This window comes from Spermophilus citellus (assembly GCF_964194105.1).
Source record: "Spermophilus citellus genome assembly, chromosome: 5".
NCBI lineage: Eukaryota > Metazoa > Chordata > Mammalia > Rodentia > Sciuridae > Spermophilus > Spermophilus citellus.
In genome coordinates this window covers 46,945,402-46,969,104 of record NC_138186.1, presented here as the reverse complement: position 1 = coordinate 46,969,104, position 23,703 = coordinate 46,945,402, and the positions used below count along the sequence as shown (strand labels likewise).

Here is a 23,703-nt window from a genome sequence, read left to right as displayed (position 1 = left end):
GGTGTGTGTGTATGTGGTGCTGGGGATTGAACCCAGGGCCTTGTGCATGCAAAGCAAGCACTCTACCAACTGAGCTATATCCCTAGCCCTTGGGAAATTTTATTCAGGCCCCAGGCCCCAGGGTTTCAGGACCTTGCCACAGATGAACATGTCATCAATTTTTCATGTATCTCACCTGAGAAAAAGTTATGCAAATACTATCATACTTGCTGCATTAAGAAGGAGCACTGGAGGCTGGGGTTGTGGCTCAGTGGAAGAGTGCTCGCCTAGCATGCATGAGGTACTGGGTTCGATCCTCAAAACCACATATGTATAATAAAGAAGGAGCACTGGAAAGCATAGGAGCAGAGGAAAAAAATTCTACTTTTCAGCTTTCTGGGATGTTGTTGTCATGGGCTGGTGGAAGGGGTGGCAGAGAGGAGGCAATTCCCTCAGGCAGGGCACAAGGCCTCCTGAGCTCTCCTCTCCTTCAGTCTTTGCAGCATTCAGGACCTGGACACCTGTGGAGTTCAGGGTGCTCAGAAACTTCCTCATTACCATCTGACACCCAGCCCTCTCCTTGGCTGTTCAGGGAGGATCCAAGAGCAACGTAGCGGCGCCCCCGTGTGGTCGTTGAGAGGATTTTTCTTGGAATTGGTCCCCTCCACCCTGTAATCTGGAGGAATCAGTACCACGCTGAGGCGGGAATTTGAATCCTGGCGGGTAAGGAGCCCTAGGAAGTGTTTTCTGATCCTAGAACCCAAAGGCTGGCCCCCAGAGGGAGGAGATGGGAGAAGCTAAAATCGGCACCCAAAGGCGAAATCCGGGTAGATGATGGATGGTCTGTGACCCACTGCACATCCCACTTCACTACATGGACGTCAGCCAGCCGCGGGGTCTGCATTCTCACAGCCCAGCAGCCAGAGAACCCCAAACGCAGATGCAGCTCGCTAGCCTCCCGCCAGGCGCCCATAAGCACCTTCAATCTGCGTTTATATCAACCAACAATTTTTATTTTCTTTGGGCCAAAGTGGGCGTGACTTGTAATCTTCAGCGATCCCAGTAAAGTCTCACGCCACAAACCGCCGCCCAACTAGGGCAAGAGAGTGTGCTTCCTGGCTTATGTAAATCAGAGCTGGGTGGTTTCTGTTTTCTATTCAGAAACTGAGCAGTGGCGCTCAAGGTCAGCAGGTCAGCGCGGAGAAAGCCCGCAGTATTCTTGTGAGTCCAGGGGCCCTAAGGGGAGAGTGGAGGGTGTTTAGTGATGGCAGAGAAGAAGGGGGCATGGGGGCAGGGGAGGTGCAGAAGCTCTTTGCTCAAAGACTACCTGAAAGTCTTGGAGAGGAAGGGGCAGCCAGGCCTAGGTCCTACACAGCCCCAAATCCTGAGCCAAAGACCTGCAGGGCCTCCTCTGAGGCTCTCTCCTTGCAGTCATATGTCAATGTCCTGGAGCAAAACTAGCATGTAATTATTAAGGCAGTCAGTCTTTGGGGGAATAAGCAGAATAAGACAGATTGTTGGAGCTGCCACACCTAAGAAGTCCTGGAAAGAGGGTAGACAACAGGGAGGAAAGGGTTTGGGACCAGCTGTCAGGAGAGCTCTGTTCCCTCTCCCACTCTGCATCACCACCACCTTGGGGACCTTCACTAATGAAAATAGCCTCTCAGGAAGAAGACTGGACCCTAGTCCTTCAACCCCTTTTGTGCTTAAAAACAAACAAAACAAAAAATTTGACTGTTAATAAAAAGGAAAGTAAGTCTAAGAGCTTGCCAAAACATCTCCATGAATGGCCTTTCCACCCACAGAAAAAGTATAGAGGAGGGCCTTAGGGAAGAGTTAGGAAGGGTAGGTAGAGTTCAGTTTTATAAAGGCATTTTAGGGGCAACAAAGATGAAATGAACAGTTTCTGATCCTGGAGTTGTCTGCAGTCCAGGGGGATGTCATGGATGGTAAGAGGGATTCAAGTCAAGGCACAGCTAGGACCATCATGGGCCAGAACCCTGGTTATGAGACTTTCCTACATATTTACAGCACTAAAGGAATTTTAAAATACACTGCAGCCTACTTCCCACCTAGCTTTACCTATTGAATATGTTTTGGACGTGGCCTGGGCACAAGGATATTAAGGACTCTCCAAGTGGTTCTGCTAAGCAGCCAAGGTACAGAACAACTGACTCCATGTTCCAAAGACCAAGAAATGTGTGTTGGGGACAAGGCAAACTTCCAGCAGAAACAGCTGTCTGGTAAGCATATTTATTATTGTTAGTACCAGAAGTCAGACTTTGAAAGAGTGCAATTCAGTGGTTTTTGGTACAGTCATGCGGTTGTACCACCATCACCACTGTCTTCATGGGATTATTTTAAGGATGTAGTCAGGTCTGATGGCTGGAAAGCAAGCAGGAGCAGTTGCCAGGGAGACTGCTTAGCAGTAGCATCCTGTTCAGACAGGGTAAGGAGACCAGGGGAGTCTGTTTTGACCTCAGCCTAGGGGAGATATCACCAGGGAAATGGGGGGAGAGGGTGATGCTAGAGAGCAGATTGTGGCACCTGTGGGCTTTGTTGGGAGAGTAGAGGCATCCTGTGTTAAAATCAGCAGATGCAGCAGCTGAGGATTGGCTTGAGGCATTATGGTGACAACTGGAGGTAGGCTCAATATTTAGGAAGAAGCATTTGCAGTATTCCTGGATGAAGGTAGATGAAAGTCTGGACTAAGGTAGTGTCTGTGAAGCTGTAAAAGGGTTTCAGAAGCTGACTGGGGAAGCCATACAGGCAGAGGTAAGGGCCAATTAGAAGTGACCAAGGGTGGTGATGCAGTTAAGTGTAGTAGGGAAAGGGGGTGGGTCTGTAATGGTTGGAGAGGTGTAGAGTGGGCTTATAGATTTGTCTGATTTGAGGGTCAAATGGGCCCAGAGATGCAGATGCCTTATGGTGGGCTTGCAAAGGGAGTCTGGTTGGTGTTGGATTGGCCCATGGAGAGCAGTCTGATGGGGCTCATGCATTGCTGTGGGATAGCTAGGGAAGTTACAGGATGTGGCCAGAGGAAAGGAAACCTGGTTGGTTCTTGGAGTCAATGGCAGGAGAAGGAGCAGATTAGACTGGTTGAAGCCTCTTAGGGAGTTTGGAGCCTGAATGATGTAGTGCTGAAGGGGCTTCTGGGAGTAGAGGAGGCTGAATTCTACAAATAGCTCTTGTAATCTGGTTATTGGTGAATGTACTTGATTGAGGGCGGTATACTGGGAGAGTAACAAGGCTTGGCTCTTCAGGAAGTGTGCTATGGAAGGAACAAGCTAGAGCTGACCATATAGGGTAATGTGTTACAAGAACTTGGGGAGACCCATGTTTCTCTGTGGGCGGGATTCCACTAGGTTCCCAGTGATGTGGCAGTGTTTCTAAGGTTGGGCCAAGGCAGTTGCTCAGAATCTGACCCTCAAGCATTCACCTAGCTGCCCTTACCTTCACATCTAAGTTACCTGGGAAATCCTAAATCACAGGCTCTTTTCTGGACCTTGAGGCTGTAGGGACTTGGTGGATAGTTCCCAGAGTCTTTGGAAAGGTTTAGCTTGGCCTTGTGCTTGCAGGGAATTTCCACTTTAAGCATAGCTCCTCCCTCTCTGCTCCTGATTGGTTAGAGTCAGAGGTCTGTCCTCATTGGGTGAGTGCTTATTGAGCCACACCCCTTGCCTCTCTTCCCGGGAACTTTGAGGCTAGTCCTGCAGGTCAGCTGGGAGGGCGGCAAAGTCGCGCACTATGAGGCTGAAGCCTGTCGTGCTGCTCCTGGCTGGAGCCGCCATCTGTGCATCTTTGGGTACCGCCGCTGGTGAGTGCGCTCACTGTGGGTCTTCAGAGCGGGAAATGCTTGAGAGATCCAGGGCATCCAGCGGCTTCCAAGGAGTGTGGAGCCCACTTGGCGGGCTCTGGGGGGTTAAGGGGGGGTCCGGAGCTGGAGGCGGCCTGTTTCCAACAAAACCTCAACTCAGCTTTTCAGGGTGCATTCCTCATCACCTTCCGCAAGTGGATCTGTGCCTTAACTCGCTTCCCTCCCTCTGCTCTGAGCCTGGTGCTTCCTTTTCGAACATCTTGGTTCTTAGGATGCCTTGGAGTCCCCAGGTCTGCCTCCTGCTTTACTCTTTGAGAGGTATTCAAGGACCCTTGGAGGTCTGCCTTTCATGGAACCACTTCCCACTGCAGGGCGTGTGGGGGGGAGGCAGTTTCCAGAGTCAGCTGCGTGTTCTCACTTGAGTCTTCAGTACCTGGAGTTAGGGGTCTTCCTTTCTTCCTGCCAGGAGCTTCTAGGGCCATCCCAGCCTCCCACTGTCTTTCCTGTCGCTGTGGGTACTGACTACTCCAAACACTCAAGTGAGGGAGGTTAGAAGCTGAGGACTTCTGGGCCAAGAGATTGTTCCAGTGACTTCTCTCTTCTCCACCCTCAAGGTCCCCTGGCCTCCTGCTGCCTGAGGGAGGGGGGGTATTCTCCCTGCTTGTACTCCCCCTTACCCTATAACTCCTATGATCTCACTGGATTTCTCCAACCTCCTCAGCTGCAAGACTCACTCACCCCACCCTGTCTGTCCTGGTGCCCTCCCCCTCCCTGCTCTCCCCTCCTGCCTGCAGTTCTCTGATCTACTTCTAAGGTGTCTGCCCCTCATCTTCTCACCCTCCCCTCTAGATCCTTTCTCCTTCCCTGTTAGTCATTGCCTAGAGTAGCTATACCTAATGCTGCTGTAACTACCCCCTGCCCACCCACCCTTCCCAGGCCTGAATTTTGCTGTTAAAAAAAAAAAAAAAGATTTTTAGTTGGAGTGGGGTTTTTTTTTTCAAGTTTTCTTTTTTTATGGGATGCAATGTGAAATTTTGATACATATACACATTTTATAATGATCAAATCAGAGTAATTAGCATATCCATCACTCCAATATTTATCATTTCCTTGTGGGCAGATTATTTAAAATCCTCTCTTTGAGCTATTTTGCAACATACACTACATTATTATTTACTGTAATCATCTTGATGTGCTATAGAACTGCATGGAAGTTATTTCTCCTTTCTAATTGAAACTTTGTATTCCTTGATCAGTGTCTCCCCTCCTCTGTCTACTCTCTATCTGTGCTAACCAGCACCCCTCCTGTCTGCCCCAGTCTCCACATATAAGTGATATCATTTTGTGTCTGTTTTATTCTCTTTTAATGTCCTCTAGGTTCATCTTTATTGTCACAAATAACACAATTTCTTGTTTTTTCGGGACTTTTAAAGATAAATATATTGGAGATTGATCTCAGGGTCTTGTGTCTGCTGGGCAATCCCTTTATTCCTGAGCTTCACACTCAGCCCTAATTACTTTTTTGTTGTTGCTATTGTTATTAAGAGTGATTAGTATTTTTCCTATGTATTTTCCCTAATGTATTGTTCTTTTGTTTTTGTCTTGTTTTGTTTTGTTTTGGAGGTGGGTCTGCTGCTGTTTCCCAGGCTGGCATTAAAATCCTTGGCTCAAGAAATTCTCCTACCTTAGTCTCCCAAGTAGCTGAGATTACTGACATGCACCATAGTGCCTGGCTCTTTGTCCATTTTTTGTTTTCTATTTTTTTAAATTGATATGATAGATGTACTTAACGGTAGAGTTTGTTTGCATATACATACATGTACACAATATAACAATGTAATTGTCTAATATCATTCTCCAGTATTTTCCCTTTCCATCTCCTCCTCCCTCCCCTGATTCCTTTCCTCTACTCTAGTGAGCTTCCTTTGATTTTCATGAGACCCTCACAGCTTTCTTTTGGTTTGTCTTCTCTAGCTTCTACAAAAGAGAGAAAACATATGACCCTTGACTTTCTGAGTTGGATTTATTTCACTGAACATAATATTGTCAAAATTCTATTCATTTTCCTGAAAAATGCAAAAATTTTATTCTTCCTTTGGCTAAGTAAATCTTCATCATTTATATATACCATATTTTCTTTTTCCATTCATCCAGTGATGGAAATCTAGGCTGGTACCCTATTGAGACTACTGTGATTTGTGCTGCTATAAACATGAATTTGCATGACAGTATGACGACTTTGATTCTGTAGTACAAATATAGAGGAGTGGTACAGCTGGGTGGTGGTTCCATTCCTAGTTTACTGAGGAACTTCCATACTGATTTCCATAGTGGTTTTACTAATTTACAAATGAACTAACATTGCTGTTCTTTCTCCACATCTTTGTCAGTATTTCTTTTTTTTTTTTTGTATTCATGATGGCTACCATTCAAACTGGAGTCAAATGAAACTCAGTGTAGTTTTGATTTTTTACATTTGGCAATATTTTTATTTACTACATATGCTACATATATAATACATGCTATAAAAACATTTTTAAAAATTTAACTGTCAAGAAAGTGTATAGTGTTATAATACAATGGAAAATGTTCATATGTTATATCAAATTGGTTTGCTTATCATCCATTTCAAACCACTAATAGTGAAATTTTACTTGTGGAAAATTAAAAATGATCTATTTGCATAATTAACAATAAAGAAGTCCAATAAATTAATAAGAATTAACCATGTCAAACATTGGAATCCAAAAAATGGGCTTTTGCAGAAACAATTATATAAAATATAGCAGCCAATTTCAGTTTATTTTGTCCTCTTCACATTCTTAATTGTTTTATTTGTTGTACAGATGCTTTTTCATCTGATGCCTTCCCATTTATTAACTCTGGGCATCATTTTCTGAGCTTTGAATGTCCTGTTGAGAAAGTCATCACCTGAATCTGGGTGAAGTGTTGAACCTCCTTTTTCTTCTAGGAGTTGCATAGTTTCTCGTCTAATTCTCATTTTTGGTCTTTGATCTATTTTGAGTTGACTTGTGCACTGTGAGAGATAAACGCCACCTCCCAATCTTCCACATAGGCAAAGCCTGTTTTTCAGCATCATTTGTTTACAGGGTTGTCTTTTCTCCAGTGTGTGTTTTAGCGCCTTTTTCAAGGATCAGATGACTGTATCTGTGTGGGTTTGTTTCTGTGTCTCCTGTTGTGTACCATTGGTATAAGTATCTGTTTTTATGCTAAGTACCATGCATTTTTTGTCACTATTGCTCTGTAGTACAATTTGAAGTCGGGTGTCGTAATCCCTCCAGCATTGCTTTTTGGGCTCAGAATTCCTTTGGCTGTTCTGGGTCTTTCAATCTTCTAACTGCACAATAAAACTTTTCTCTAATTCCATGAAAAAAATGTCTTTGGTATTTTCATGGGGATTGCATTGAGTCTGTGTCTTGCCTTTGGTTTTATGTTCATTTTAGCAATATTCATTCTTCCTGTCCATGAGCATGGGAGGTCTCATCCATCTTCTGTGTCTTCAATTTCTTTCTTCATTATAGAGGTTTTTTTACCCCTTGGTTTGAAGTATTCCTTAGTATAAAGATGCACCCTCCGTAGCTTTGAAGGACATCTCATATCTAAACAATAACAGAAGGCTTTTTATTAATGCTTCTATCTCCTTTCTAGTTATTGGTCTATATAAGTTTTCTATGTCTTCTTGATTGGATTTTGGCAGGTCATATGTGTCTAGAAATGTATCCATTGATTCTATGTTTTCCAATGTATTGGAGTATAAGTTTTCAAAACTGTCCTTATAAACCTCTGGATTTCTGTAATATCTGTAGTGATTTCTCCTTTTTCATTTCTAATTTGATTAATTTGGGTTTTCTCTCTTTTTCTTGGTAGTTCAGCTAAGGGCTTATTAATATTCTTTATCTTTTCAACAAATCAACTTTTCATGTCATTGATCCTTTTTATTGATTCTGTATTCTCTTTTTCATCAATTTCCCTTCTGATCTTAATTATTTACTCCCTTCTACTGGTTTTGGAATTGGTTTGTTCTTGTTTTTCAAGGATTTTGAGATGCCTCCTTTGTTTAACGGGGATCTTCTAATTTTCTAATATAGGCACTCACAGTTATAAACTTGTGTCTTAGTTCATAGTGTTGCCAAGGTTCTGGTATGTTGTATCACTGTTTTTGTTTCTCTCTTGATTTCTTCTATTACTCATTAATTATTCAAAAGTGTATTGTTCAGTCTCCACATGTTTTTATAGGTTCTGAAGGTATTTTTGGGGGTTGATTTCTAATTTCATTCTATTATGATCAAATAAGATGCAAGGAATTGTATCAATTTTTAAAATTTGGTGTGGGTTGCTTTGTGGCCTAATATATGGTCTGTTTATGGGAAAGGTCCATGGGCATCTGAGAAGAATGTACTTGGCTGCAGTTGGATGAAATAGTCTCTAGAATCTGTTAAGTCTATTTGATTTATAACATTTTTTTTCATTATAAAACTCTTTACTAAATTTATGTCTGGATGACCCATTTACTGATGAGAGAGATGTGTTAAAATCAACCAGTATTATTATACCAGGATCTATCTGAGTCTTTCATGTGAGTAGTGACTGTTTTATATAATTAGGTGCACCACCTTTTTGGTTTTAACTTTTTTTAAAACATTTTTTAGATGTTGATGGACCTTTATTTTATTCATTTATTTATATGTGGTGCTGAGAATCAAACCTAGTACCTCACATGTGCTAGGCAATTGCTCTACCACTGAGCCACAACCCCAGCCCTGGTTTTAACTGTTTATTATAGTTAAATCTTCTTGTTGGGTTGTTCTCTTTACCATTATCTTTGTTGTTCTCTTTACCATTAGGAAGTGACCTTTGTCTCTTGTGATTAATTTTGTCTTGAAGTCTGCTTTGTTGGGTGTGAGAGTGTAAACTCATGATTTGGGGGGACTTCATTTGCATGGTCTGTCCATTTCCATCCTTTCACTTTCAACCTGTGGTTCTCTTTATCTAGAGGATGAGCCTCTTACAACAACATACAGTTGAGTCTTGTTTTTTAGTCCATCCTGCCAGCCTATGTAATTAATTGGAGAGGTGAGATCATTTACATTTGATGTTATTACAGAGAGGTGTCTATAAATTCCTGCCATTTTGATTTCTTTCTTTTTTAAAAAAATTTCTTAGTGTTGATAGATCTTTATTTGATTTATTTATACGTGGTGCTGAGAATCGAACTTAGTGCCTCACACATGCCACGCAAGTGCACTACTGCTGAGCCACAGTCCCAGCCCCCATTTTGATTTATTTCTAATGTTTAATTTGCCCTGTTTCTCATTTGTGTAGGGACACTTCAAATGACACTTGTCCATTTTTGAACTCTGGGGTTGTTTTTTATTTCTTCTGTGTGAATTATTGGCTCAAAAATAACCAGCAGAGGACTCATAAATTCTATTTTTTTTTTTTTGCTCATTTTGAAAAGTTTTCCTTTCCACTTAGATTCTGAAGGAGAGCTTTGCTGTATATAGCCATCTTGGCTGACAGTTATTTTCTTTCAGGGCTTGGAACGCATCATTCAAAGCCCTCCTGGATTTTAGAGTTTGTGCTGAGAAACCAAATGTAATTTTGATTGAATTGCCTTTAAATGTGACCTGGCATTCTTCCCAAAGGCTTTTACCATTTTTTCCTTGCTCTGTATGTTAAGTTTAATTATATGTTCTGTAGAGGTTCCTTTTTGATGTTGTCTGTTTGGGATTACAATACCTCCTGTATTGGATGGCCCCTCATTCTCAAGGTTTGGAAATTTTTTTTATTATTTCCCTGAAGAGGTTATCTATGCCATTAGCCTGTCTCCTATAACTCTCTTCAATACCAAGGATTCTTAAATTTGGTCTCTCAGTGTTGTCCCAAAGTTCCTATATATTCTGGCCACCTTACTTAGTCTCTGAAATATTGTCTGAATGTTCAAGGCCTGCCATTTTCTCTTCGAACTTTGAGATTCTGTTTTTAGCATGACCTACTCTATTAAAGAGACTTTCAACTGAAGATTTTAATTGACTTATTGTGAACCAAGATTTCTGTTTGGTTCCTTTTCAATATCTCTATCTCCTTATTGAACTTCTCTTTCATACTCTTCACTGACTTTCTTAATTCATTCAGTGGTTTTCCTGTGTTGTTTTGAAATTCATTCATCATTTTTGTAATCATTCTTTTGAATTCTTTATCTGATATTTCACCCACTTGAATATCTGTAGTTATTTTATGGTGAATTATGAACTTTAGCAGGTGTTGTCTTAGCTTGGTTTTCATGACTCTAGATTTCCTGTGTTGGGTTTTATGCATCTGTTAGGATAGATTTCTCTTTTGCTGTTATGTGTGGGCCTTTTTAGGCCATAGCCTTCTCTTACCACAGTGTTCTAGAGCACTCTTGACTGAGAACCCTCAGCAGAGTGGTACCCACAGCCTTTGTGTTCATTCTCTCTCTTTTTTGCAGTAGAAGTGGATGTCCAGGAGTGGGACCCAAGGGCCCCCCTAGCCATTTCCACATAGCATTGGTGTTTAGGTGTATTTTTTTTCTCTTTTATTCTTTGTGTGGTTAGTTTTGCTGAAGTTTGTGTGGTTAATTTTTGCGTGTGCAAGTTATGTAGTCTCATTGCTGGTTTATTTCAGCAGCAGAGTGTCTACCCTGTGACCTGTAGTGTCCATGTAGATTCCCAGCACTTCACAGAAAAAGGGAAAACAAAAGTCTCAACCACTGAAACAAATAATGCACAGCATTAAAACTAATACTAAAAGTGCACATTTACAACACTATTACTACAAAATTAGGAATAGTGGGGTCAGCAGTTGCCAATAGAAAAAACATAAATAGCCATGACCTAGATCCAGTAGTAAATAAACAATGGGTATCAACAATACCAGCCACAGAACTAATCCTTGCAACAACATGAATAATGTGAGCAGGAGTTATATTAATTAGGCATTCTAAGAGATGGTGAAAATGCTTTTTGGAAGAAAGAAGAATATGGGTGTGGTGGTGCAGGCTTATAATTCCAGTGGCTCGGGAGCCTGAGGCAGGAGGATGGTGAGTTCAAATCCAGGCTTAGCAATGGTGAGGCTCTAAGCAACCCTGAGAGACCATGACTCTAAATAAAATCCCCCCAAAAAGCACTAAGGATGTGTCTCAGTGGTTGAGTGCCCCTGAGTTCAAGCTCCAATTCCAGAGAGAGAGAGAGAGAGAGAGAGAGAGAGAGAGAGAGAGAGAGAAGAAAATAGGATAGTAAAGGAAAGTTTAGAATGTTCAAAATGTAAACAGAGTGAAAACATAAGAGATGTAGCAAGTGATGGTTGTAAAGAGGGATGCCAGAAAATAGAAAAGTAAAGGGAGAGAGAAAGAGAATTTGGCTGTTAGTGGGAAAAGAAAGGAGAAAAAGAGAACAAGGGAAATAAACAAATTAAAATAAAACAAAACCAAAATATAAAAAAATAACATTTTAGTTCTCAAAGACAAGGGAAAATAAGTAGTGTTAAAAAATGCTAAAAATGAGAAAAAAAATGTAAACCAATATGTATAGGTATATATATATATTCATGAAATATTCAGCACAATAAAAACACCAAAAAAGGATACAACATTTTATGATAAGTAAAAGAATTTTCCTCTTTTGGGCTATATGAGAGATGGAGACCAAGCTCTGGGAGTTGTTAACCCCTTCCTCTTTTTCTATTGCTCTCAAAAGTTGCCAACAGGAATGGTCTAAAACTGAAGCTGGTTGAAATATCTCTCAGCTTCTTACCAGTGTAAGGGGTGATAGAATGGGAAGGACTGATGACAGGAGTTTTCTCTCACAGACCAGATTGATGCACTCCTACGGTCTAGCCTGCTACAGAGTTCCAACTGGGGAGATCTGGTGGCTGTGGCTTGAAGCCTTTGGAACTTGGTTGGATGGTATTTGCTCTGGAGACAGTAGATCAACACACTTTATGTCCAGGCATATGCAGATCTCTGCTGGGAGTCTGGATCTCTGGAGCCTCCCAAGAACTCGAGGGGCAGGAGAGCCAACCCTACACAGGTGTCACACACTCAGCTGCCCACAAATATGGCCTTCCCAGGCTTAGTCCCTGAGTGTGCTCATGCCCTCCTTCAGATTCCCAACCCTCTTCAGGGAGGTCACGTGAGCCACCAGACTGAATGGGACAGTGAGTTGCAATTCTCGCAGTATTTCTGACTTGAAGTCCCCCACCCACACCCGACACACACAGTGTTGTGTGTGCCTGTTTCACTCATTGTTCTAGGTACAACCCAGGCCACACTGTGGGTACTCATCTGGACAGTATAGAGATATTTGTTAGGATCTCCTGGGCTCTGGAAGCAGGAAGCCGCAGCATGGCCTCCTCAGAATGGTTCCTGTCTCAGCTGTCTGCTTGCCAGAGAACTCTTTTCAAACTCCTGTTCACTGTGCGGCCAGTGGAACAGTTAAATACATGCTGTTTTTCTGATCTACAGGTTTTTCTGTGCCAAGTATGTTTTATTCTGTGTCTTTCCTCCCCTCTGTGGTGAGCCAGTGCCACTGCCACAACCAACTTGGTTCCAATGTATTTTTACTTTTTGTTCAATGCACAAGGATTTCTGAGTCTTGAATAGCCTCTGGCTGTCTGATATTGAATTTCAGTGAATTTCCTCTTTTACCTAACTCTCTGAAAAGCAGTACACCTACTGTTTGCATCCCAAGTCCCAGAGAAAGTGGAAATGCAGACATCCTCTAATCCACCATCTTGAATCTCACTTCTTTGGCAATTTTTAAATAGGGTTGCTTATTGTTTTGTTATGGGGAACTTTGTGTTCCTTGTATATTTTGGGGAGTAGCCCTTATCTGATGTATGATTTGCAAATACTTTCTTCCAGTGTGTGAGTTTCTTTTCACTTCTTAATTATTTTCTTTTGGGGGCAGAAGCACTTTGGTTGAATGCTTTTCTATTGGTATATTTTTCCTTTTGTTGCCTGTGCTTTGAGGATCATATCCAAGAAAGTTCTATGCAGACCAATGTCAGGGACTTTGCTCCTGTGTTTTCTTCTGGTAGCTTTGTAGTTTCAGTTGGGGTGTGTGTGTGTGTGTGTGTGTGTGTGTGTGTGTGTGTGTTTTGGTAAGCGTTTTTCCTCTTTTTCTCAGGATGGTCTTGAACTCATGTGCTCATCCTGCCTTGACCTACCACGTAACTAGAACTCAGGCCTGCTCTACCATACCCTGCTTCAGGACTTACATTTAAATCTTGCATGCACTTTGAGTTTGATTCTCATGTAAGGGCTTATATGAAGGTCCATTTCCATTCTTATGTTTGTGAATAGCTTGTTTTTTTCAACAGCTTTTATTGAGATACCAATTTCATATTCTGTACAGTTGGCACCTTTGTCAAGAATGCATTCACTCTACACGTGTGGGTTTATTTCTGAGTTCCTTTCCATTGGTCATCATGTTTGTTTTCTTGCCAATACCATGATGTTTTATTTATTGTAGTTTTAAAATCTATTTTTTAAATCTGGTTTTATGATATTCCCAGCATTGTCCTTTTTGACCAATACAGTTTTGATTTGGGGGGGGGGGTCTATTTTTGTCACCTTTTTGATTGCTGTGAACAAAAGACCTGACCAGAACAATTTTAGAGGAGGAAAAATTTACTTGGGGACTTGCAGTTTCAGAGGTCACTATCCATAGATGGCTGACTCCATTCCTTGGGGCCCTAAGTAAGGCAGGACATCATGGCAAAGGAGTGAGTTGGAGGAAAGCAGCTCAGGACATTTCACCAGGAAGCTGAGAGAGTGAGCTCCACCCAACTACACAAAACATGTACCCCAAAGGCATACTGCCAATGAGCCACCTTACCTAGCCACAACCTACCTTCCTACAGTTACCACTCTGTAGCTCCTACCTGGGATTAATACTAGTTAGGTTAAGACTCTCATAACCAAGTCATTTCACATCTAAGCTTTCTTGTATTATCTCGCACATGAGTTTTTGGGGGACACCTCATATCTAAACCACAGCAGGGTCTTTTGTGGTTCCACATGAATTCTAGAAATTTTTTCCCATTTCTTTGTTGAATGAAATTTGTTTTTTCCTTTCCCTTTTTCTTTTTCTGTGGTGCTGAGATTAAACCCATGACCTCAAGCATGCCAGGCAACTGCTCTGCCACTGAGCTCCACTCCCAGCCTGATGACCCTGTTTCTGGTGGAGCCTTCTGTCCTTGGGTCTTCTCTTCATCCCACTGCTCTGAGCCCTCCCCAGCAGGAGTCTTGGTGCTGACAGTCATTGGCTCTGAGCACAGTGCAGGACACCTTGACCTCCCTGCTGTTCTCAGCATCATGCCCTCTTTCTCCCAGTGTGGGCATCTCCCTCCTGATGGTCTCTTGCCCACTTCTTTATCCAACCCTTGCCCTTTTTATACCTCTACTCTCCACCCTACAGGTGCTGGACTTTGTCTCTCCCTGGTCCCTCTGCACCTCTCTGCTGTGGGACCTTTTCCTCACCACCCCTGCCTACCTGCCTGGAGCCCTCACCAACTTCCACCTGTCACAAGCCCCTTCTGGTGGGACCTTTGCAATCTATAGCCACTCTCATCTGCCTTCATCCAGAGCAGCACCCCTGTCTTCCCCCTAACCCTGGTTCTCCTAGGGTCACCTCTATGCTGTGTTCAACCCCCACCCCTAGTCATTCCTTGACCAGGCTACTAATCTCTCTTGCCCTTCCCTCCTCCCCTTCCCATCCATATTAGAAAAAGGCTCTTGGTCCTCCTGCTCTTTGCCCTTCTCCCTCCTTTTTGGGGTTCCTTTACCTTAGAGGGCTTTGGCTCCCTTAACCATGTGTCCAAATCTGTGTTTTGGTACTTGGTTGGTCCTGGTGTTCCCCAACTATGGCCTCTCCCATCACCACTTTCGTCCTGTGATGTTTTTTATTTGTTTGTTCATTTCTTTGTGTTGGGCATTGAATCTGGCCTCAACCATGCACTCCACCTCTGAGTAACACCCCCGGCCTCTATGTTTTCCTAACCTGATACTCTTTTGGGGTGTGACCTGCTCCACTCCAGCCCTTCCACTGTGAAGGGCCTCCCCCAGGTTGTGCAACTTGTTCCTCTTCCTTTATACACTTTGTATAGTAACCTCAAGATCATCCATAGTGTAACAACTAACAGAATGCCCTTCCTTTTTAATTCAGAGTAATATTCCTTTGGCATATAAGCCACATTTTGATGAGGTGTTCCTCAGTTGATGGGTACTTGGGTTACTTATATCTTTTGGCTTTTTGGAACAATGCTGTTATTAATGTGGGTGTGCACATCTCTGCATTTACCTGCCTTCACTACTGTTGTGTTTATGCCCAGAAATACAGTAACTGGATTATACAGAAAGTATCTTTTGAGCATTTGGAGGTACCCCTTACTATTTTCATAGCAGCTGCACCATTGTATGCATAGGTAAGCAATTCACCTGTGCTGCAATTTTCTATGTATTTGTGAAATTGTTCATTCCACATTCTTTTTTTCTAAATGGTAGCCATCCTCATGTATACAACATGGAGTCTTATTGTGCTTTTATTTTCATTTCCCTAATGACTGCTGATGTTGAGTATCTGTTCATGTGCTTCTTAGGTATTTGTATATATACCAGGGAACTGGCTGTAGAGATATTTTGCCCAATTCTGAATAGATTCAACTTTTATATTATTTTTGAGTTGTGAAGATACTTTTCTGTTTGTTTGTTTTTGGAACTGGGATCAATCCCAGGCTCTTGCACATACTAGGCAAGTGCTCTACAGCTGAGGATTTCTACCCCAGCTCAAGTACTGCAAATATTTTTACCCCATTCTGCAGGTCACCATTTCTGTGGGTATACTTTGGTGTTCAGATGTTTTTATGTTAATTATTTTGATGGGTCAAATTTATCAATTGTTTTCTATAGTGTCTGACAAGTGCTTGTGGTGTCATATCATTGAAAATTAGTAATTCTTTTTCTGAAGATTATTGCCAATACATTTTCTAACAAATATGTTTATCTAATATATACATACATGTATGCATATGTATATACATACATATATATATTATTAGTAATATGAATTGAACCTATAATCTCTCACATGCTAATAAGAAATATAACACTGAGCTACATGACAGGCATTTTAAAAATTTTATTGTGATATAGGGTCTCTGACTAAGTTTCCCAAGTTGACCTTGAACTTGCATTCATCTGCTTCAGTTTCCTGAGTAGCTGGGATTACAGGCATATATCACTATATGTAGCTGCCAATGTGTTTTCTTCTAAGTTTTATAGTTTGCATTTTGAGTTTGTGTGTGTGTGTGTGTGTGTGTGTGTGTGTGTATGTGTGTGTATACAATCTGCATATTGAACCCAGGCACTTGGACAAGCTAGGCAAGCACTCTCTCATTGAGAGTTAATTTCTAGTCCAGAGTTAATTTCTATCTGTGAATAAGTAAAGGGTCCAACTTCATTGTTTGTGAGTGGAAATCCAATTTTTCCAGCATCATCTATTGAAAAGATACATCAGATCTTTGAAAACACTGCCAGCTGCCTTTTCCCAGGAGATGCTAATAGGACCATTTACCTCCCCTTCCTAGGGCCTCCAGATGTTGATCTTTTATTTGGACCCACCAACTACTTTACATCCCTTTATGGTACAACCCTGCTCAATACTTTTGGGGCCACAACTCTCCCTTACACTTCCCCAACCTGCCTGTCCCACCTTATCCATGAGAAGTCTGCAGAGAGGCAGCACCCCTATTTCAGCCCCCTGCGCCCCTGCCCTATCCCCTGCACATGTGTGACCATGGGTCCACCCTCCCTCCACCCTTCCTGGGCCTTCCCTGCTGTGCACATCTGGACCTCCTGTTCCTCCTGCCCCTGCAGGCCAGCCTCTCCTCTTGAACTCTCTCCTATACACTTAGGCAACCTGTTCCCCTGGCTTATATGCCTGCCCCTCTGCATTTCCCCTTTCTCCATCCCTCACTTCCCCTCTCCTTCATCTTTACTTTCCTATCTGTGTTGTATTGGGAACCTTTCTTCTGTCCCTTTGTCTGTGTGTGTTTGCTGCCTCCTCAGGTGCTCAGGACAGCAGAGCCTTTGTGGTGAGCATTGGTGAGCACTTGTTTCCAGGCAGAGGTGTCATCTGTTGCTTCCTCTTCCACAGGGACCTACAGTCTTCACTATAACCTCACAGTGAGGTCCCAAGGTGGATCAGTACAATCTTCTGCTGATGGTTATTGGGACCATCAACTCTTCCTTCACTATGATAGTGACTCTAAAGAAAGCCCCAAACCCCAAGGGCCATGGTTAGAAAAACCCTTGGGAACTGAGAGGTGGAACACAGAGATCCAGGAGTTGAAAGAGCACATCAAGAAAGCAAAAGCAGACCTGGCAGAAATCAATGCCCAGCAGGAGCAGAGAGGAGGTGAGTGTGGGTGCGAGCAAGGGTGACATGAGCTTACTCCAGGAAGGCTGGGGCCAAAGAGCAGGGACCTGTCTCTTCTCACTGCAATTGATAGTGATGAGACACTGAGGAGAGCCAAGTTGAGGTCCTCTGTGGGCTGGAATTTTTCACTTGGAGGGCAGGGAGGCAGAGGGGCCAGGGAATGGAGAAGTGACTGTTGAGTGGGGGCAGGGTCTCATTCCCTTCAGGAGATTTGGGGTTGCAAGATTGAAGAGGACAACCGCACCAGGAGCTTCTGGATGATCTACTATGATGGGGAGCCCTTCCTCTCCTATCACCCAGAGACGCGCAGCTTGAGAGTGGAGCCATCCTCAGCTCAGACCTTGGCTACGGAAGTGAAGAATTCCTGGGATGCAGATGGCATTCAAAGCAAGGACATCTGGGCCCAAGTGCAGGGAGAGCTTTGTGGAAAACTTCGGACTTATCAAGTCTCCTGGAAGGGCTCCTCCCTCTCCCCTGGAGCCTCTGCCCAGGGGACCTTGTGTGAGTTTGTGTTGTGATTTGCCTGTCCTGTCACACCACTAGATAGAGTCGGGAGGGTGTATGTGCGAGACACTAGTGAGCCCCCACCTGCCTGCCTGCCTGCTATCATAGAGCTCCCACTTGTCCCCACAACCCTGAGTCCCCCAAAATACCCCTGATGACCTCACATACCAGAGTCCCTGTAACAACCTCTCCTCAACATGAACATGTGGAGTGAGAATGTGAGGCCAGAAGCCCATCCTTCTGTCAGACGACTCAGGCTCCAGGCTGAGAACAGACTTGTATAAGGTCTGGGGTCAATGAGGTCTTAGGCCAGAGTCAGAGATTGGAGAAGACCAGCCCTATTCCCTCCCTGAGAGGGACATGAGGTTTGGTCCCATGTCTGAGTAGCTCTGCCCTTTCTTCTCCAGTGTCACCAACAGTGAATGTGACCTGTGGTGAAACCTCTGAGGACACCATCAACGTGACATGTTGGGCTTGTGGCTTCTATCCCCAGAATATCTCTGTGACCTGGCTTCAAGATGGGGAACTCCTGAGTCAGGACACCCAGGACCCTGTGGATGTTTTTCCCTATGGGAATAGGACCTACCAGACCTGGCTGTCCACCAGGATTCCCCAAGGACAGGAGCAGAGGTTCAGCTGCCATGTGGTACACATTGGAAAGAACACCACTGTCCCTGTGTCCTGTGGTAAGCTTGGGGTTCCCAGCAGGGGTTCCCAACCACGTTGGTCAGTGACCAGGGTGGTGAGAAGGGAGAAGCCTTGAAGTTCTGGTACCTAGAGTGGAACAATCCTGTTTTCAGGTGTTGGACTTTGGAAGGAATGGCCCATCTTCCTATCTGTTGCTGTTCTTCTGATTATGACGGTTATGATTCCTGTTTGTGTCTATTGCTACAAGAAGAGCAAGACGCCATCAGCTGCAGAGGCTTCAGGTGAGAAAAGTGGTCATTGGCTGTAGATGTGAAGGCCTGCCTGGGATGTAGGGCCCCTTATGCCTTCTGCTGCACAGAGAGCCATGGACGTGACCAGGAACAGGGGTTGGAAGGCTGTGTATTTGTGGGGGTTGGGAGCCATGTCTCCAGTTAGAATCTTTAGTCCTGCCAAAAGCCAGGCAGTAACATCCTTGAATGTCCTGCTGTGGCCTCTTCTGGCTGTAGCTGTGGCTACTGCTCTGTCCATGTCTCTTTCTCTCACACTTTGCTGGCTTGACCAGGGGTTTGGGTTGGGAATGGTGGGCTGATTGGTGTGGACTAGATTATCATGGCCTGAAGGGGACACAGAGTCAACGAGTTGTGCTCTTTGGATGCTTAGAAACTGAAGAGGATTCCACAGAGGTAATGCCTCTGGTCCCTTCCTGTCTGCCTTGCTCTCCCCCAGTCTCTCCAGCTGACATAATCAAAGACCCATAGGGCCAGCACCCCACCAATGCAGTCCCTGGAGGCCACATAGAGCAGGCCATGGCTCTGCATCCCAAGCCACCACCTCTGCTCTGTGGGTAGTTTCTCTAGTCCTTCCTCAGAAGCTGTCTCCTGAGTGTGTCTTCAGAGTCACTGAGCCTCCCAGTCTCTATTCTATTACCACCACACAGGTCTTCCTCCTAGAGTGGCCTTGAAGATGACATGGACAGTAGAATAGCTGATGTCCTTGACCATCTGGGGAGAGGGACCAGCCCATTCTGGGGCAGTTATAGTTACAGTTTTTCCTATATCTACCATTTTCCAGTGCAGCCCCTAGGAGTGTTGGTCACCACAGATAGGGCAGACTGCCCCAGAGCAGAGGCCCATGCAGGTGACTCCTCTAGTAAGGTAGGCAGCTATGTGCCATCTGCTGCTCCCACCTGTGGCCTCTCTGACAGGTGCAGCAGGGGAATGTTAGTTCTACTTTCCTCTGGTCAGAAATGGGGAATGTCACTAGGGCAGTACCTGGGAAGAGTGGGAAAGGCCTGTTGCTTATTTCTGCAAATTTCTCCTTTAAATGTTGAATCTCAGTAAGGACATTCCAAGTTTCAGCTGTATGGTGTGAAAGGCAGTTCTCCAGTGCCCATGTGATGATGTGCACTAAATGTCACCCTTGGAGATCCCTCTACAGGAGTGCCCCCTGTGGGAGACCTGGATTGTGACCATGGCCATTTAAGGATGCAGAGTGTGGGCTGGCAGTCCATACTGCAGGATCTCAGGAAGGCCTTTAATCTGCTTTGGGGAGAAGACCCCTATGGGCTGGGAGGGTTGTGGCCTGCAGGATTCATGCCAGGAATGGACATAGGGAGTTCAGGGCAGCCTTAGGAAAAAGGAACCCACGGGGAAGAGCTGGGTTCTCAGGGGTGGGTAGACCGTGCAGGTAGGAGGAAGCAAAAGTGCAGATTGAGAGCCTGGGCAGGTGATTCTGAGTCTCCTCTGCATGGGCTGTTGTAGGCAGGGGAGCAGCAGATCATGTGGCAGGCATACTTTTCCAGGCTGGGCCTTCTGGTGTCCCTGGGATTCCTGGTGGACTGTCCAGTTAAGAGCTGCTGGCTCACAGCTGGGAGGGAGGGATGCTGAGCTGCAAGTGGGGAAGCCCTGTTGGGTGACCACCTGCCTGTCCATGGGAGGAGGTTTGGGAACTAAGGGGAAGAAGGGCTCTGTGTGAGTGAGCCCCTGTTCAGCCTGGCAGAACCAGGAGCTGCCCTCTCTGGGAGGCTCCTACTGTCTATGGAGGAGGGGGCACTGGGCTTCACTTCCAGATCTAGACTCTGAATCCTGAAGCCCTTTCACTCTCTTCCATGGTGGAAACAAAGACTGGTGATGTTGCCGATAGACACACAGAGGAGCCTGATAAGGCAGAAAAATGGGATGAGAGAGAAAAAAAAGTCAGGATATTTACTTCCCTCAGAGAATGGCCAAGTCTGGTTTTTGAGGAACTGAGGAGAGAGAGGTGTAAGGGAATAAAGAGCAATGTTCTGCCACCAATTGAACACTGACTGGTTCTCCTTCTTCCCCAGAGCAAGTGAGTCTGCAAATCCTGGATGGGCTGCAAAGACCACCAAGTGACCATACTGGATCCACACAGCTGGGGTGTCAGCCTCTGCTGAGAGCTCCTAAGGCATCTCAGGGAGCTTAGCCTGTGCGGCCCTGCTCTGAGCAGCACTTTCCCTCCTTCTCAATGATGTGGAAACACGTTGATTGACTTGGGACTGGGGAATGTATGTAAGGTCTTTTCTTCTTAGTGGAATATAGATAGGTGGTCCATAAATGGATTTGCCTTCCCTAAAAGCACTCTGTACCATGATGAAGCAGTTAACTTGGTAAGCTGGTGGAAGGGCCTTTTGACTAAGTCATTATAGTGCCAAATAGGTGGTAATAAATTACAGGACTGGGGCAAGCTTGTCACCCAGTAGGTGAAGAACTGTGACCAGCTGAGGTGTTTACTCAAAGCAAAGAGAATACAGAGCAGGGAATAGAGTAAACCAACTCTAATTTGTGACTGACATGAAAACAAGAGTTATCAGAGTTTTTATGATTAATAAATTTATTATTACCATGATATATTGCAAAATATTATTTTCCAAAGACTTTGCCATTATCACAATAAAAATAAAACCCCTCTGATTCCTGTGAATTTATCTCTGGGTATCCAAGTCCAGTAATGATCTCACTATCTGAGCACTGAGAATGCTTCACTTGTTGCTATGCCTCTGTATTGCTGTACTAATGTCATAAAATCTTGTTTGATTTCCTTGAAATATCTGGATTAAAATGCCACTATTAGGCTAGTGATAGATCTCAGTAGTAGAGAACTTGCCTAGCACATGTGAGGCCTGTGTTTGATTCACACCTTTGCCTCAAGAAACCCTAAGTTCCACTATTTAACTTACCTGTATTCATCTAACATATACAATGATGAGAGCCAGAGTCTGTGGCATTTTGCAGATGCTGCATGAGCGTGCTGACTTCAAGGTCTGTGTAATTTTCCAGTGTTCTTTACAACATCTGGGGCATTGGTGCCAATGTTTCACAACCTTTAAGCACAGCTGCTCTGTAGCCTGGAAGAGATGAGGTGAGCTGGGAGGAAGTCCCACAGGGCATCTTGAACTTTCCTTTCTCAGAAATTGCTCAGCAAGAATTTGAAGATAGCAAGGACACAAAAATTCGACTACAGCCTCCAAGGAAGACCTTTTCCTCTTTTATAGCCTAATGTGAACAGCATGCACATATCCTGAGCTCTCTTGTGTGGTTTACATTGTACAGTGACTGAGGCAGTGAGCCCTGCTGTGATCAGATTACTTCCTTCCTTTTTAGCAAGTGTGTTATTCTGGTGTTCTAACTCCAAGATGCAAGGGTCTCTCCAGAATGTCAGAGACACCTACTGCCCACACAGTGTTCATACCCCTGTGTAACATAGGCCACCTCTGCAGCTCCTGCACCCTTAGCACAAGCCCTCTTCATACTGCCACTCAACTATTCCAATTTCCAACCACTTACTGTGCATGTGTTTTTCAATTTAATATTCAGATCTATTCCCTTTACTCTCATGTTTGCTAATCAGGATCATAGTCACATGTTAAATGTGCAATTTTCAAGTCATCATTTATTGATATACATTTTTATTATGGCATATAGAGATGCTATGGAACTTTTTGTTTTTATTATATCTAAGTTATACTTGCTTAAATGGCCATTATTGGTGCTTATGGTTTTCTTCCTTGATAGGTGATGGTAAGATATAAAATTGTACTCTGTACTTTGGTTTCCAGCTGCCAATTAATTTGGACCATCCCTCCCACAGAATACAACTGAAAATCTGAGGGCAAAAGCACCTACCTGAAAAATATGGCTAAAGGGGTAGATGGGCTAAGAAAGCACTGAAAGTGTACTAGGCCTGGAACCAGAAGGCAGAAATCTAGAATAAGAAGTTAAGTGCACTGAGCTTTTGTGCTGGTGGTGTCTGCTGGCTGGGCCAGTGCCTGGGAGCCTCTCAGGGTTGGAGGGCAAAGGCTACAGTTAAAGGGTGCAAAAGGGACATAGGGGGCAACAGGGATCCCTTGTGTTGGGATGGGCCCAAAAGGCTATCCTTTAAGATTCTATCAGCCAATTCTTCTATGGGTTACAGTTGTATTTTAACATATGTGATCCAGAGAATCTGAATAACAAAAAGTACATTAAGGTGTTATTTCCCACCACTCTTATTTTAAAATTTTTTTTCTTTTAACTTTTTTAAGTTATCAAGATCTTTATTTTTATCTATCTATCTATCTATCTATCTATCTATCTATCTATTTATTTATATGTGGTGCCAAGAATTGAACCCAGGGCCTTACACGTGCTGGGCAAGCGCTCCACCACTAAGCCACAACTGCAGCCCCCAGAAATCTTGTTAAGCATTACAATTGAGAACCTCCTCAATGTTTTCAAGGGAGAAAATAAATAAATATAGAAGGTTTTGAACAGAGATATTGAACTCTCATAATTTGCAAATAATAATATGTTGAATTCATAAAGTCTCAAATTATTACAAATTCTTGGAATTAATAACATAGTTTCCTATGGTTGCTAGATTAATATATCTATTTCAATGTTTTATATTCCAGAAGTGAACAGAGTATAAATTTAACAAGAAATCATTGACATAGTAAGAATACATTTTATACACTTCTAGAATGAAATCTACAATTTTTCCTCCAAATAGCAAATGGGGTATTTTAACAAAGTTATTCAGTAATTAGAGCAGACAGTTAACTAATTGAAGACAATTGCCAAGATTCTGGCTTGTGATTCAATATTTCAATGGCATTAATTTCCAAAAATGTTTCAAGAATTCTAATCAACCTCAATCAAATATCCACTAGGCATTGTATGGCACTTGGTTAGGGGATTCTAAGCCTTATATAGAAATATACATGAATAATAGCCAAGACACCTTTAAACAAGAAGAATAAGGGACTGTATTCTCTTA

At 43.5% G+C, this 23,703-nt stretch overlaps 1 protein-coding gene and 1 long non-coding RNA gene across 3 annotated transcripts; both read left to right on the top strand.

Annotated features, from left to right (window-relative positions):
- Positions 1–1,132: 1,132 nt before the first annotated feature.
- On the top strand, positions 1,133–15,365 carry LOC308649111. 2 transcript variants are annotated; one of them, XR_014022001.1, is made up of 3 exons: positions 1,133–1,200; positions 2,011–2,222; positions 15,170–15,365. It is a non-coding gene; the product is annotated as an uncharacterized lncRNA (long non-coding RNA). The 2 variants fall into 2 exon arrangements; XR_014022002.1 differs by lacking the exon at positions 15,170–15,365 and adding an exon at positions 3,957–4,256.
- Positions 15,366–17,121: 1,756 nt separating this feature from the next.
- Positions 17,122–21,359, top strand: LOC308649110 (MHC class I polypeptide-related sequence B-like). The gene is made up of 5 exons (XM_081294478.1): positions 17,122–17,253; positions 17,464–17,775; positions 18,186–18,464; positions 18,579–18,707; positions 20,753–21,359. Exons 2-5 carry the CDS (start codon positions 17,532–17,534, stop codon positions 20,869–20,871), a joined length of 771 nt encoding a protein of 256 aa, XP_081150604.1. The 5' UTR covers positions 17,122–17,253; positions 17,464–17,531; the 3' UTR covers positions 20,872–21,359.
- The last annotated feature ends 2,344 nt before the right edge of the window (positions 21,360–23,703 follow it).

Excerpts from the sequence above, each read along its gene's own strand:
- LOC308649110 (XM_081294478.1), top strand. The coding sequence starts at position 17,532 with ATGATCTACTATGATGGGGAGCCCTTCCTCTCCTATCACCCAGAGACG. Across the intron at positions 17,776-18,185 it reads CTCTGCCCAGGGGACCTTGT|TGTCACCAACAGTGAATGTG; the intron begins GTGAGTTTGTGT and ends TTTCTTCTCCAG. Across the intron at positions 18,708-20,752 it reads ATCAGCTGCAGAGGCTTCAG|AGCAAGTGAGTCTGCAAATC; the intron begins GTGAGAAAAGTG and ends CTTCTTCCCCAG.